The following is a 14046-nucleotide window of genomic DNA, read 5'->3' on the forward strand; positions in this document are numbered from 1 at the left end:
TTTGCACCAGCTCCAGGCACCCTTGCTTCTCTATCACTTAGACTGTATGTTCCTGCAGATATTACATTGCTTGAAGTATCTTATGGTATAGAGATGCTGTATGAAAACATTGGTTGGGGCCTGTAGCTGAATCATAGCGTGAGCCTTTAGGATTTTGGGGCAAAGTTGTATCATTATTTGCAGTTAATGATTCTTTTGAGAAAGAGCTTCTTGTTTCCTACAGGGTCCTGACAGAGACTTGCTTTACCATGAATCGCCAAGTTACCATGCAACCTGACCGAACTATTAGTAACTGCTGGTTTCTGACAAACCGAGCCATAAGGTTGGGTGTTCATACAGTATTCCATCATCAAGAGATAGCGGTATACATGCGTTTGGCTTTATTTTGAGATAGTTCTTAAGTCACAAATAAGTTGCACAAGTAAGTGGCTCAGATTCCCATTCCACCCACTCCTGGTACATTGCCTTCTGTCTTTCAACTTATATCCTTAGTAAAAAAAAAAAAAAAGGATTAATTCCTATGACCAGTTAACTGAAAAATAGAAAAGTCAAGCATTATTTAAAGATGGTTTTGGATGAAACACTGAAACTTCCTGAGTGTAAGCAGCTATAGTGTTGGCACTGAAGAGATGCAGTGAAAAGAAATCTTACCAGCAAAAACTCTGAGCCATGTACATGGTTGGTCATTTTGCCTGGAAGAAGAGATGGTCAAATGTATGGATCTACACTGTATGGTAATAGCTATTCAGCTATATGCATTCCCTCCTAATGGAAGCAACTTTGCTCTTCCCTGAAGCTTGCTGGGGATGAATTCGGGATGGACTCAGGCTAAGGTACAACACTGGGAGTGGCATGACTGGGCCAGCGGCCAAGGCTGAGGAATGACTTAGCGACAGGAAGGAAAACATCTGGGCCTTGATGTGAAGTCTCTGGGAACACTGACTGCCCAAGGACGTGGGAGAAAAACAATGAAGCTTGGTCCCAGCTCGAGTGGTACATAAGCTTGGATCCCTTGCTAGGTCGCTGTAGAAAATACTCCAGCCAGCCACCACTGGAGAGCAGCCGCTTGCCCGTGTCAGTAAGTTTCCCTGAATAAACTCATGAATCTGGAAAGGGGTATGTGCCAGTTCTTCGGATTATCTGCCAGGATGCACAGCGACGGTCTTCCTTGCTGGGGCTGTCCCCCAGCAACGCGAATTCATGGTTTGTGGCTAATGGATTGATTGTATACTGCGAGCTTTGAAAGAAAAGCAATTGATAACTGAGAGGACTAAGGAGAAGGGGTATGTGGTTTGACCTCTCAAACTTGACATAGAGCTGTGAATATATTTGCCTCCCATGAAAACGATCACTAGAGAGCAATCTCAGTGGAAAAACAAGTTGATAATCAAGTGGACCAGATTCCCCATTCCGTGGGTAATCAGTCAGCCTATTTCTCTTGCTACCCATGTCTTTGCCCAATGAGATTATGAACAAAAAGGACATGGTGGCAGGGATGGGGTCAGTGCTTGAAATGGGCTCATTAGAGTCTCTCTCTGATTCTCTTACTCTGCCCTTATCCAGACTTCCACTTCCCCAGATCCTCCCACCCTGTTTTAAGCTCTAATTCTTTAATAAGTATTTTCTAAATGAATTGATGAAAGCATGACTGAGTATAGTTGATACTAAGGAATTAGCCTTCATTTATCAGCAATAACCAAATTGAAAATGCATCTGTAGGTTTTTTTTTCTCCCGTATGAAACTTTTTAATGATTTATTTCACTTTGCTTCCAAACCTGAAACTTGTTATTTATCAGGAAATATGAGAGCTTTTAGAGGATTTATTTCAAATAATATTCTGGTATAAGCAGAAAATTGCCAGTATTTGTACTTGGTACTTCTAGAGCTTTGTCTACTGATCTCCACATTTAGAAAATGCCTATGGTGATTTCTAGCAGGCCTTAGTCTGTTTCTTCTTTTTCTTTTTGCTGTGCTTGGTTTAGAAAAAATGAAGAAGAGGAAAAAGATTAGGTAGTGCTAGAAACCACCACAGTAGGCATTTTCTAAATTTGGAGATCAATAGACAAAGCTCTAGAATTAATTTAAGCATCTTCAAGGTTCAGTCCTCACCACCCATGCCCACAAATGCACACCCAAATTAGAGCAGAAAGGTGATTTTGATTATTGCAGTCAGACAATTTAGATCATTAAGACTCTAAATGGGCTTGTTAGTGTCTCTTTTTCTGATTCTCTTACCCTGTCCCTATCAGATCTCCACTTCCCCAGATCCTTCCACCTTTTTGTAAGCTCTAGTTGGTCAATAAATATTTTAGCAGATAAATATTATCTACTGTATTACATTATATTACTCTACTAAATTATATTATTCACCCTAATACCTATCGGAGTACAAAGGTGATTTGAGTTACGGCAAACAGCCAATTTAGATTCCAAGGGGAAGTCTCAATGATCTGAAGTGGCTGTCTGAAGTAAATCACTTTTCTAGACTACCTTGGATGTGCATTTGTCAGGATGGTCAGGAATGAATTGTAAACATGCCCAAATTAAATCAAGTGCAGAAGAAAAAAAAAAGAAGAACAGTATTTTGTAATGACAAAATCATTTCATATTCTAAATTCCCTGGTATCTAGACCGGAGTGGTACAGGGCAGACATTCCTTAGAAGTTTCTAACTAAGGGAGCGGACTGGTGGCTGAATGTATTTGGGAATGCTGAGGTAAAGTTGCTCTCTAGAGCTCTGGATTTGGACATGGTAATGAAGAGGTTTTTTTTTTTTTTTAATTTGGAAAATATAATGATAACAGTTTATACAGAGGATGCAAGGATATAAAATAACTTTGGATAGGTGGTAGTTTTTGAGGGGCATCTCATTTCCCAGAATTTTAATGCAGGCTATAAAACTTGTGTATTTTCCCCATAGATAATTAAGACCTATTAGAAGGATCTAAGCAGAGAAAGGAAATCTGGAGATGGTTTGTGGGATTATTAGAAGAAAAGGTGAGATATAAGGAGATCGACGAGGACATTTTATAACAATACTAGTGTTGAGATGGTAAGACTTTAGATGAGAGTGGTGATAGAAGGGAAAGAAACAAGGTATAAATGCAGAGACAATTTTGATAGATTTAGAAGTCTGAGATAATTATATACAGGGGATTTATATGTCAGAAATTATTCAGAGAATCCCAAACTATTGCTCTTTTGGAGGTACAAATAGAACTGTTTTGTCAGTATATTGCCCAACCCTGCCCATACTACATCCCCTTAGCTTAGTACATGAAAGATATAATTTTTTTTACAGCTGTTGGTAAAGTTGATGGCTATCAGTTAAAGATATTGTGAAAATCAGAACTAAAATGTGCACAACTCTCATCATCTTTGTTGCCAAACAGGCATATATTGGGGTTTCATGGCTCTGTATTTTACCTCTTAGTAAGCTTTCCTCCCTGTGAGTGATATGACACAGGGAAAGGAAAAAGAAGTTCAAGTTACTGTAGAAAACTGTGTTGTCGATGTCCAGACTAGGTGGCTAACTTTCATGAAGCTACTACATTTGTAAGTTTCCTCCAAGGCATTCCTAGATGCAGGCACCATCACCTAACAAGGAGACAAGAGCTGGTTATTTGAATATCTCAGTAGACCTGACATTACCTGTCATTATCTTAAAGTCTTGCTACTCAAATTCTGGTCATCAGATTGGTTGCAACAGTATCACCTGGGAGCTAATGAGAAATGCAAAGTCTCAAATCCTACCTCAGGCAAACTGAATAAGAATCTGTATTTTAAGAAGGTTTTCAGGTGATTCTCAAAGAAAATATTCAAAGCACTGACCTAAAGTTTTTGTGAAATGTCTGTGGCACTGGGCTGGGACCATGAGGTGCTGGGTGCAGCAAATATTGAAATTCACAGGAATAGACCCTGACTCCAGGGGTTCAAATTTGAGATAAATGAGATCTTAGAAAAATATTTACACAGATGTATTATCATCTATTGGATTTGAGGACAGACGTTGGGAGAAAAAGAATCTTTTCCTTTGATTTACTGTTTCATAAGGAAAAATATCCAATCCTAGAACGCTAACTTGGGAATACTGGTATTAACATTCTATTAGAATACTATGACTTATTAATTTTTGTTTCAGCTGTATGTGTAAATTGACACTAAAAGAACTGTGTAGAGTTTGATGAGCTTTTTACCTTGTTCGCAACTTTAGCGTCCTTTGTTCATAATAGAGGAAATGCCCTCATTCACCTGGCCTGTTAGGAGATTTATTTTATGTCATAGTCTTGTGAAAAAATACAAGTGCTAGGATTCTAGACCTGTGAGCCCAGGGTGTGATATTTTGGACTGCAAATGCCAAGATATTTGTTAGGATTTCAGAAATGGTCATTTAAGTACTCACTGGGTTATTTTTTCTTTTGGTGATGAAGACGTTTCATTTGCCAAATGCACTGATATCTAGAAGATACCTAAGTAAGATCAACAGTACTGTTTGCTGTGAATTACTTAGATAAGGCAGAAATATAAATTTAGGTGCTTGTTGGCTTTTAGGCTTCTTCAATTATTCCTTTGCTCTCATTTTTTCTTTATGAATATCTTGTGTTAGAAAGGAGAGGTTAAGAAGGGGCTCCCCTTGCTTTTATCCTTTACAAAAAACTTTAAGTTCCACTTTAATAGAACAAATTTAGTGTGATGAAATATTTCCATCTTTATTCTTCTCTCTTGCTGGCTATGGAGAAACCTAAAGCTTTGAGCTGTTTTACAGGGTCCCTGTAGCAGCATAGTTTGCATACAAAAAGTAAGGAATAAATTAATTAACTCACCCATTTTTCTCTGGCAGTGCACTTTAGACCAGGAAAGAATCCTGAGATAATTTTTGTCCTGAAAAAGAAATGAATAGGGAGAAATAGATCTCAAATTTTTGTTGCTGTCTTTTTTGTGTTTCAGCTGTAACAATGACGAGACCTCATGTGGACTTTGGAAATCCATTTTCCTGTCTGCTTATGACAATGAGTCATTATGAATGGTCTGTTTGAAATAAGACTGTAAAGCTTATGCTAGTCTGGGGTTCTAACGAGTAATTAAAAAAAAAAAAAAACTTAAGTGGTTAATGAAACTGTAGTTTAGATTTGAATTAGAACACACGGTGAAAGAAGAAACAATTATATGTAAATATTATTGAAAACTTAAAATCTCCTAATGCTCTGAAAGAAATGCAATCTTTTTTATTCAGTCATTGAAGGCTTGTTTGACTTGCTTGTTTCGTAGAGTGTAAATGAAAAGGTTCATCAAAGGGATAAATGAGGTGTTGAGCAATGATACCACCTTATTAAGGGCCACTCCTTCCTTTGCTGGTTTGATATAGATGAAGATGAAACTTCCATAGCTGAGGGAAACTACAATCACATGGGAAGAACAAGTAGAGAAAGTCTTTTTTCTTTGCTGAGCAGAGGGCAGTCTTAAGATGGTCTTGATGATGTATGTATAGGATACAATTACACACACTAGTGTGAATATGAGGGTTAGCACAGCCATGGTTAAAACAATTTGTTCTACAAATTGCGTGTCTGAGCATACAATCTTCAGAAGAGGAGATGCATCACAGGCAAAATGGTCAATGAGATTGGAGTTACAGAAATCTAGCTGAACTCCCAGGCTAAGTGGTGGGAGTATGACAAGTAACCCAGTCAGCCAACAGCCAAGGACAAACATGGTGCACACCCTATCGTTCATGATGGTGGTGTAGTGCAGAGGCTTATAGATGGCCACGTAGTGGTCATAGGACATGACAGTTAGAAGAAAGAATTCTGCTGCCCCGACAAAGATGACAAAAAATAATTGGACTACACAAGCATTGTAGGTAACACTTATGTCCCCAGTTGTCATGCTGTACAGGAATCTAGGAACACAGACAGTTGTAAATATTATTTCTAAGATGGAGAAATTGCGAAGGAAAAAGTATATGGGTGTTTTGAGGTGAACGTCCACGAGTGTGAGGAGGATCATGATTAGATTTCCAGCGACGGTGAAAATGTAGGTAAGAAACAGAAATACCGTCAGAAAAAACTTGTAGTTGTGGGTCATCTGTTAGTCCTAGCAGGATGAATTTTGTTATTGCACAACGATTTCTCATCAGTGATTTTAGTTATGTAATGAGCCTGTGTCTTAAATCACAAGCTTTGAATCTGGGGAATAGACTATAAAAACAATATTTCAATATGCTAAATGTAGAAAATTCAGTCAAGACAGTAAAAGCACATTTTTTTTCCTTTTACTTGATCATCAGCAATGTTGATGTAGAAGTGGCTGCACCCTGCTTCATTTCCCTGGACTCTGCTTTACCCAGGGCTTCAGAGTGAAGTTCATGAAAAATATCCATCTGATTTCCAGTAGGATCTCACAGTCCACTGAGAGGAAGGCAGGCATCATGGTATCCCCAGTGGGGGCTGCATAAATATTGGCTACATGGAAAAAAAATGATCTGTGTAAAAATTTCATTTCCCCATTTGTCAGGGCAGTGCATCAAGTTGTTCTCATACACTATGGTAATGTGTTCCCACCAGTGGCTTATCTGTACTATTTTTCATGCTTTGCAACCCTTGTTCTCTTCAAATAAGGCCTGCTTAACTTCACCGTTTGGCTGAACTGTGGTAGTGTCCCAGGGTTGTCATGAAATCCCGAGTCACATACTCCTAAAGAATTTCTTCTTCATGCTTCCTTCATGATAGCGTGCTGAAATATTCCACTCTGTTTCTCTCCTATGCCTCTGCTTTGCCTCCTTTTCTGAATTTGCATTGTGTATAGGCTTCCTGATAAGAGATTTGTTGGAACTTAAAGGATTTAAGCAATAAGGTGATCTCCATGTGATGCCTAATATCCCACCCATCCCATACCATGCCTTCCCAACAAATAGGATGTTCTATGGTCTTTCCTAGAAAACACAGTCCTGTCTTAGACTTCCATAATCCTCACTGGGGACTTGCATTTTATGCATAGCTATTTATGTTCACAGTGCCTTCTGAGTCTGCCATCTATATCCAAGATGGAAAGAGGTGGTAGAATCCACTTGGGAAAAAAGCTGACCTCTTTGCCATGATTCCTTTCTTCAAAGGCTCACCTTGCCCTTGGGCATGTTACTAATGATGGTTGCCCCTATTACATTGCACATTTCTGCCCATCAGCACTCTGGCCCAAGGATGGACTCTGACTCTGTGTTTAGTCCCCCAAAGAACAATTATCACCAGGCATTAATATTTAACAAGGATTATGTATGACATAAGGCTCCTGAGTGATGCATACGAAGCCAACTGAATGGAGCCATTCTACTCTGTAACACATGGGGTTGCCATTGAATTGACTTGATGGCTATGGACTTTTTCTTTCTTTTTTTGTGTATGATGTGGAAAATATAATTTTACAGTTGGGTATGGATATTCTTAAACCCAACCAAACCACTTGCCCTGGAGTTGATTCTGACTTGTGGTGACCCCATGTGTGTTAGAATGACACTGTGCTTCACAGGGCTTTCAGTGGCTGGTTTTTGGAGAGTAGATAGCCAGGACTTTCTTTTAAGGTGCTTCTAGGTGGACTGAAACACAAGGTTTTCAATTAGTGGTTGAGTGCATTAGCCATTTGCCCCAGTCAGGGGCTCCACAGGTACTCTTAAAAGCCAACATATCACCTTACGAGTTTTCCTAAAAGACTGCTTCCTTCTGAGGATTGTGAAAAAGAAGCCATCTTTTCTCCACCTCCCAGGAAGCTCTTGAGTAATTTTTCATTCCTCGTATTTACCTATTCACTCACCCATTCCAGTAATGGAGGCAATATCCCACCTCTAAGAAGTGTCAGGGCTGAGTTTTATCCCAGGTCAAACTAGATCCACAGCTATGGCATTTCCAGGAAAGCTCTAATTTTAGAATTTTTGGCTATTTCAACAATCATTAATTAATTCAAATGTTGGCTTTTCAAATGTTTCTTATCCACTCAGAATATCACCAGGGCATCTGGGTTTCTTCAATAAATCCTCCCTTGAGACACTATTTTGTAATATGAATGGTTTTTATATGACATTTGAAGATATTACCACCCAAAATACCATAAGTGTTGTTTTTTCTGAGTTTAGGGAAGGCATAATTTTGTTTGTTATTTCTATTGAGGGGAGCTGCCCCAGTGCAACAGAGTTAAAGACACCTTTGTAGAAAAAGGCTGGTGACTGAGACTAATGGGATAAACAGTTTGCCTGAGTGTTGGCAACCTTTAAGTAATGCACGTTCACACAGAGATTGCTCTACTAAACCAGGAAGTGGTGCTTTCCCAGGAACCACACATTTTATCAGTTAGTGCCCCTGATGTTCTTCTCTTCTTCTTTCCTTGCCTGTATAATGCAGTGCCTTCATGATGGCCTCCAGTGACCTCCAAATAATCACTGGGTGGCATCTCCTTCTCTTAAATTATTCTGCCTCCCTTACAAATCTTAAAAAAATAAAATCTTCGAGGTGGGGCCAAGATGGTGGAGTAGTCAGATGCTTCTGGTGATCCCTCTTACAAAAAAGACCCCCCAAAACAAGTGAAACATATGTATATATGACAAGTTAGGAGCCCTGGACATCAAAGTCAAAGTTAGGAAATTGGGCTGAGTGGCAGGGGGAGGGAAAGACGGTTCAGAAGCAGCGAGGAGTTGGGGGACCTGACAAAGCAGGAATCAGCACCCCTCAGGCACGATCCCATTGAGCAACCACTCTGGGGCTGGATGTAGCATTGGGGGTGCAGTTTCATCAGGGAGAGAGAGTGAGCCACACAGTCTGCTCACACCTCCAGAACCAGAGAAGAACAGTGCTCTTGGCAAAAGCTAAGTACTTGTGTCTATTTTACTGCCCCCCAGCCCCCCAGCCAGCTTCAGAGCTGTTGATTTCCCTGGGCCGGAGATTAGCCCTACTGCGTACCCTGAGCCATTCTCCTGGCCTTGGAGAAGGAATAAATTAATAACTGGGGAAAAAGATAATCTGCCACCTCCACTAAGCTGGGGGGCTCAGGGCAGAAGTGGCTCCTGTCCAGCCACAAATGGTCTGCAGGCTTTGAATGCCTTTAACCCTGCATGGATCTGTGTGGGCCCATTTCAGGAGATTAGGCCCTTGTGACTGCAATGGTATATATGCTTGAGATCTGACTTCACCTGTCTCAGCTGTGTGGTGGTGAGGTGGGTTTTTGATGTTTCATACCACTTTGCCTATTAAACAGGGTCCTCAGCTTCCCACATCAGGGGGCTTAGGACTGGTCTCTCCACAGACGTCACCTAGCCACCCACAACAGGGGTCCAAGGATAAGTGGTGCCTCCCAGTCTTTACAACCATAAGCACTGGGTGCCCATGGTTTGGCTGCAGAACCCACCCACCTGTGCACTCTGGGGAACAGGGACAAACTTTCCTCACAGACAATCAGGGGGACAGTTGTTAGCCCCTTGCCTTGTTCAGATTGTGACCCCCTACTGCAACTGGATACCTGTGCCTACAGCAATCACCCTTGCCCCTCTAAGACTGTAGGACAGAGCCTCTACCACACACTTGATGAACTACTTGGATACCTGAGCTGAATCCATACAAGAAAAAAGAATGGACTCCTAGAATCATATACCTGGTAACAGCTCTAGCCATCTGGTGATAGGACGTTAGAGCTTCAAAGGTCGAAATGATTAAACTAGCTTACTCGAGCAGCCTCTTTAGGCATATCAAAACAAAACAAAGCAAGAAACTAGGATACAGTAAGCAAACATAAAATAAATTAATACAACAACTTATAGATGGCTTGGAGACAACAGTCAATATCAAATTCACATAAAGGAGCAGAACATGATGGCTTCAACAAGCTCTCAAAGCAAAGAATCAAGGAATCTTCTGGACGAAGATATATTCCTAGAATTACAAGGTGTAGAACACAAAAGATTAATATACAGAACTCTTCAAGAGATCAAGAAGGAGATCATGGAAAACACAGATCAAGCCAAGGAACACACAGATAAAATGGTTGAAGATCTTTAAAAAGGTTATTCAAGAACATAATGAAAAATTAATTGGCTATAAGAGTCCATAGAGAGACAGCAATAAGAAATTCAGAACATTAACAATAAAATTTCAGAATTAGACAACTCAGTAGAAAGACAGAGGAGCAGGATTGAGGAAATGGAAGTGAGAATTAGTAAGATTGATGATAAAACACTTGTCTGCAATACATTCCAAGAAAAATCAGATGAAAGAATTGAAAAAAATGAAGAAACCCTAAGAATCATGTGGGACCCTATCAAGAGAAATAACCTATGAGTGATTCGAGTACCAGAACAGAGAGGGATAACATTAAAGACAGAGAGAATTGTTGAAGATTTGTTGGCAGAAAACTTCCCTGATATTGTGAAAGATGAGAAGATATCTATCCAAGAGGCTCGTCGAATCCTGCAGATATATGCATACCCATGTTCATTGCAGGACTGTTTACAATAGCAAAAAGATGGAAGCAACCAAGGTGCCCATAAATGGAGGAATGGGTAAATAAATTAGGGTATATTCACACAATGGAATACCACACATTGATAAAGAACAATGACAAATGTGTGAAACATTTCATAACATGGAGGAACCTGGAAGGCATTATGCTGAGAGAAACCAGTTAGCTGCAAAAGGACAAGTATTGCATGAGACTACAATTATAAGAACTCAAGAAATACTTTAAACACGGAAGAAGATGTTCTTCCATGGTTACAAGAGTGGGGAGGGAGGGAGGGAGAGAGAGGGGTATTCACTAATTAGACAGTGGACAAGAAGTATTTTAGGTGAAGGGAAAGACAATACACAACCAGATTAATTCAAAAGCAAAGGAATTTCCTGAGTAAACTAAATGCTTCGAAGTCCAGAGTAGCAGGGGCAGAGGTCTGGGGACCATGGTTTCAGAGGACATCTAGGTCAACTGACATAATAAAATCTATTAAGAAAGCATTCTTCATCCAACTTTGGTGACTGGTGTCTGAGGTATTAAACACCAGCAAGTGGTCATCTAAGATGCATCAATTTGGCCTCAACTCATCTGGAGCAAAGGAGAATGAAGAACACCAAAGATACAAGGTAATTATGAGCCCAAGAAACAGAAAGGGCCACATAAATCAGAGACTCCATCAGACTGAGATCAGAAGAACTAGACGGTGCTAAGCTACAACCAATCACTGCCCTGACAGGGAACACAACAGAGAATCCCGGATGGAACAGGAGAGCAGTGGGATGAAGACCTCAAATTCTCATAAACAGAGCAGACTTAATGGTCTGACTGAGACAAGAAGGACTCTGGAGTTCATGGCCCCCAGACCGTCTGTTATCCCAAGAACGGAACCTTTCCCAAAACCAACTCTTCAGACAGGGATAGGACTGGAGTATAAGATAGAAAATGTTACTGGTGGGGAGTGAGGTTCTTGGCTCAAGTAGACACATGAGACTATGTGGGCAGCTCCTGTCTGGAGGGGATATGAGGAGGCAGAGGGGACAGAAGCTGGCTGAATGGACATGGGAATACAGGGTGGAGAGGAGTGTACTGTCTCATTACGGGGAGAACAACTAGGGGTATATAGCAAAGTGTATATACATTTTTGTATGAGAGACTGACTTGATTTGTAAACTTTCACTTAAAGCATGACTAAAAAAAAAACTCAAGTCCTCCATTTTGAGGAAACAGCTAGAATAAAATTTGTGAATTTCACAGGATTATTTGAATGAGTGCTTTAAGAGGGAAACTATTAGTGCAAAGAAATTATATTTAAAACTGGAGTTTTAGAGTATGTGGCATAAATGTTTTACTTCCCGCTATCAGTAACAGACAGTTTTAAATTATGGAAATCTACTATTCATCATTTTTTTTGGTGCAAGGAGAAGAACATTACTTTCATCCTCCATAATAAAATTAGTACATATTCATTTATTACATATATTTAGAAACAACAGAAAAACATAATAAAGAAAAATCTATAATCACATCACCAGGAGTCCACCACAACTCAAAAACACAATTTGACTTGCTCTTCATTTCTCTATCATATATACAAGAAAATTGTAAAACTTATAGTTCTAATATTGAACATTTAGGTTGCTTCCATTTGTTACATAATAATTTTTCACAATGGCCCTAGTATATAAATCTTTTTCATCTGTCTGATTAATTCTGCATTTGAGACCTAGTCAAAAAGGAAATATTGAGTTAAAGCACTTTTGATTCTTATTGTCAAACTAATCAATTAGGAAATGCGTACCAGTGTATACTTCCAACATTAGTATCTGATAATCTTGTTTCCCTAAAGCCTTGGGGATTTCAGTATTATTCTTTCGGGAATTACTTTAAGTATTTTTTACTAAAAGGTAGTCCTAACTAATATTGTTTCTGTTGGGGTTTTCTCTTAAGTGAGCTAAAATACTTTAACGCTTATTGGCTAGTTTTAAATAGTATATTTCACTAAAAAAAAAAAGAATCATCATCCTATTTCCCTGGCTATATAATGTTTTAAATTCATAGCAAGCATGTATTTATTGAACATGTGAATTATTTGTCTGAATGCACTAGTAAAAAGACAATTCTCTTCAGAAGCTCCAGGTCCTAGCATCTAACCTAATTAATATGTCTTTAATTATTATGGATTCCTTTAGGGCTGAGGAAGCCCAGGAATGGGCTGGAAAAAAACTGGAAAGTTTCAATATAAGTTAGCTAACCATTTATCAGAGCGCTTAAAACTATCAAATACCACTTTAAGGTGATATCTAACTCTCATGTTTTAGCATTTTATTGTTTACCTAGCTGGCCTTACCCTTAATCTTGATCCTTTCTAAGAACACTAGTCAAGAGTCACGTTCAGATTCAAATACCGTGTTATAAAGAACAGAGTGAAACTTCAGGAATTACTTTTCAAATCTTCCCTGAGCATGAAGGTACTTTTTGGGTTCAGATTTTTTAGCAGAAAGATCTCAGCTTGCTGCATTTACCTAGGGACTACTTTTATGTAACCTCCGCGATTCCAGCTTCCAAACCTTAGGCACAGATATGACAAGCATTTCATACTTACTTTCTGGTGGTTCCCCATCACTTTTTAGGCAATATAACCCAAAGTTCCTCCTTGGGTCTGAGAAACACCAGGTACCAGTAGGTATCTTTGAGTAAACTTTGGCATACTTTTTAAGCCTCTCATGCTCTTTCTGGTAAAAGTGCCTGGAAATGAAAGGTGATACACAAAGTTTCCATGGGCCACAACGGCGCAGAGAGCAGCACCGCTCTGCTCTTACTCTCACAAAGTCTAAAAAAGAGCCTGATTCCTATCTCATCAAACTAAGAAATACTATTTCCCTATATTCTGTGACTGAAGGAATGGACAAACAAGGCCAACGAGTGTTGGCAACTCTCCGTGGCTTTAGAAATGAAGATAGTCTGATATCTCTGAACAAAAAAATGTATTGCCATAAATTTTAATTAGTAGAAATGGTGTCTGTTTTATTGGTTTAATCTGCTCAACTATACAGGGAACATCTGAATGAAAAACGAAAGTGTCCTAGGTGGCCCTATTCAAACCACTAATAAACCTACAGGGAAATTAACTTTGTCAAAAAAAAAGAAGAAAATAAAAATGTAAGCAGCACCTGTGGGGGGTAGTGTCCACAGAGACAAGAAATGCAAAAATAATAGTCTCAATTGCACCACAGAAAAAGGCAGAAGATAAAGTCACAAACTGGTCCTCATCGTGTTCTCTTTACACTGTCTATTGCCTTCTTCATTTGAATTCAGGAGAAAACTAGTTGAGGATATGCTGGGAATCATCTGATGATTTCTGTGTTACAGGACATACTCATATGTCCCAATCAAGGCAGCTCTTCTCAGATATCTGATTGTTAGTCTTAATTTAATTAGTCTAAATGTCTTATTTCAATGATTGGGAGAACTAATGTTCATCTCTTTTGTCCTACTGATCATAAAGTTCATTCTACTCAGGTAGAAGAAATAAGTATTAATGTGTTAATTCATCACTGTTATTTC

The 14046-nt window shown here is 39.2% G+C and overlaps 1 protein-coding gene across 1 annotated transcript; it reads right to left on the bottom strand.

The window, feature by feature from the left end:
• Positions 1-5229: 5229 nt before the first annotated feature.
• On the bottom strand, positions 5230-6084 carry LOC126076433 (olfactory receptor 6C2-like). The gene has a single exon (XM_049884949.1). It carries the CDS (start codon positions 6082-6084, stop codon positions 5230-5232), a length of 855 nt encoding a protein of 284 aa, XP_049740906.1.
• Between the last annotated feature and the right edge of the window lie 7962 nt (positions 6085-14046).

The sequence above is a fragment of the Elephas maximus genome, chromosome 4, assembly GCF_024166365.1.
Source record: "Elephas maximus indicus isolate mEleMax1 chromosome 4, mEleMax1 primary haplotype, whole genome shotgun sequence".
NCBI lineage: Eukaryota > Metazoa > Chordata > Mammalia > Proboscidea > Elephantidae > Elephas > Elephas maximus.

Excerpts from the sequence above, each read along its gene's own strand:
- LOC126076433 (XM_049884949.1), bottom strand. The coding sequence starts at position 6,084 with ATGACCCACAACTACAAGTTTTTTCTGACGGTATTTCTGTTTCTTACC.